The following is a 2,000-nucleotide window of genomic DNA, read 5'->3' as shown; positions in this document are numbered from 1 at the left end:
GGGCTACTACAATGTGTAGTATAGTATTCTACAGTTTACTATAGAATTCAAATCAAATCAAATGTATTGGTCACATACACATGGTTAGCAGATGTTATTGCGAGTGTAGCGAAATGCTTGTGCTTCTAGTTCTGACAGTGCAGCAATATCTAGCAAGTAATATCTAACAGTTCCACAACAAATACCTAATACACACAAATCTAAGTAAAGGAATGGAATAAGAATATATAAATATATGGATGAGCAATGTCATTGTCAGAGCGGCATAGGCTAAGATGCAATAGATAGTATAGAATACAGTATATACATATGAGATGGGTAATGCAAAATATGTAAACATTATTAAAGTGGCATTATTAAAGTGACTAGTGTTCCATTTATTAAAGTGGCCAGTGATTTTGAAGTCTGTATGTAGGCAGCAGCTCTCTGTGCTAGTGATGGCTGTTTAACAGTCTGATGGCCTTGAGATAGAAGCAGTTTTTCAGTCTCTCTGTCCCAGTTTTGATGCACCTGTACTGACCTCGCCTTCTGGATGATAGCGGGGTGAACAGGCAGTGGCTCGGGTGTTTGTTGTTCTTGATTATCTTTTTGATCGGGTGCTGTAGGTGTCCTGGAGGGTGGGTAGTTTGCCCCCGGTAATGTGTTGTGCAGACCGCACCACCCTCTGGAGAGCCCTGCGGTTGTGGGCGGTTGTGTGATACAGCCTGACAGGATGCTCTCAATTGTGCATCTGTAAAAGTTTGTGAGGGTTTTAAGAAACAGGCCACATTTTTTCTGCATCCTGTGGTTGAAGAGACGCTGTTGAGTCTTCTTCACCACACTGTCTGTGTGGGTGGACCATTTCAGTTTGTCAGTGATATGTACGCAGAGGAACTTAAAACTTTTCCACCTTCTCCACTGCTGTCCCGTCGATGTGGATAGGGGGGTACTCCCTGAAGTCCATGATCATCTCCTTTGTTTTGTTGACGTTGAGTGAGAGGTTATTTTCCTGACACCACACTCCGAGAGCCCTCACCTCCTCCCTGTAGGCTGTCTCACCGCTGTTGGTAATCAAACCTACTACTGTTGTGTCATCGGAAAACTTGATGATTGAGTTGGAGGCGTGCTTGGCCACGCAGTCATGGGTGAACAGGGAGTACAGGAGGGGGCTGAGCACACACCCTTGTGGGGCCCCAGTGTTGAGGATCAGCGAATTCTATAGTAAGCACTGTAGTATTCTATAGTAAACTGTAGTATTTTGTCATGCGTGTGTGTGCTTGTCTGTGTGTGTCTTCTCTCTCCTCACCAGGTGATGCTGAAGCTGACAGAGCCCATGTTGGACAAGATGTCGTGGATGAGGTAGTAGTCCCCTCCCCGGGTCTTGAAGTAGACGTTGAGCTTGGTGAACTCCAGCTGGATGTCATTGATGTCGTGGAGGAACAGCACCAGCAACCCGATGTTGTGGAATCTGAAAGGAGAGAGCAGTGGGGAGCACAGCGTCAGTACACAAACAAAATTAGCCAAGGACACAGCTGTGCTGTTAGCTAGATGATACAATGTGACAGCCAAAGGGTTAGTTTTAGTCAATAACAAGGAGTGACTTTAAAACAAATACTGTTTGAAGTAGGGGAATAGTCTAACAGTCATCAAATAACACCGATAATTTTTTTCCAGCATCAAATAACCTGTAGCCTTTTTACACTATGACAAATCGACGTTCTGATTCCACAAATTGACATAGCGTAAAAATAAAACCTTGACCTACATCTATCATTTACAACTATTACTACACGGAAATGTTGCCAGTATTCCATCAATTTTCTTTGAAAGGTAGTAAGATTACACTGCATCACATTTGGGCAGCGTTTCCCAAACTTGGGGCCACCAGGCAGGGAGTGGTTAGCTACCTGAAAGCGTAGGAGAAGGTGATGAGGGCCAGGGTGACAAGGTGGTGCACCACCATGACGGTAGAATCCTTCCTCCAGTCATCCATGTAGACCGTGGCGTAGATGGAGTGTCCG

The 2,000-nt window shown here is 44.7% G+C and overlaps 1 protein-coding gene across 1 annotated transcript; it reads right to left on the bottom strand.

The window, feature by feature from the left end:
- Positions 1-1,251: 1,251 nt before the first annotated feature.
- On the bottom strand, positions 1,252-1,994 carry LOC311116713 (ceramide synthase 1-like). The gene is made up of 2 exons (XM_084191760.1): positions 1,887-1,994; positions 1,252-1,447 (listed from the first exon to the last, which is right to left on the bottom strand). The coding sequence occupies exons 1-2, from the start codon at positions 1,970-1,972 to the stop codon at positions 1,282-1,284; spliced, it is 252 nt and encodes an 83-aa protein (XP_084047886.1). The 5' UTR covers positions 1,973-1,994; the 3' UTR covers positions 1,252-1,281.
- Positions 1,995-2,000: the final 6 nt, after the last annotated feature.

This window comes from Coregonus lavaretus (genome assembly GCF_964263955.1).
Source record: "Coregonus lavaretus genome assembly, contig: HAP1_SCAFFOLD_10869, whole genome shotgun sequence".
In the NCBI taxonomy this organism is placed as follows: domain Eukaryota; kingdom Metazoa; phylum Chordata; class Actinopteri; order Salmoniformes; family Salmonidae; genus Coregonus; species Coregonus lavaretus.
The sequence above is the reverse complement of the archived record's forward strand: the minus strand, read 5'-3'. Positions and strand labels throughout refer to the sequence as shown.

Excerpts from the sequence above, each read along its gene's own strand:
- LOC311116713 (XM_084191760.1), bottom strand. The coding sequence starts at position 1,972 with ATGGATGACTGGAGGAAGGATTCTACCGTCATGGTGGTGCACCACCTT. Across the intron at positions 1,448-1,886 it reads ACCTTCTCCTACGCTTTCAG|ATTCCACAACATCGGGTTGC; the intron begins GTAGCTAACCAC and ends CTCTCCTTTCAG.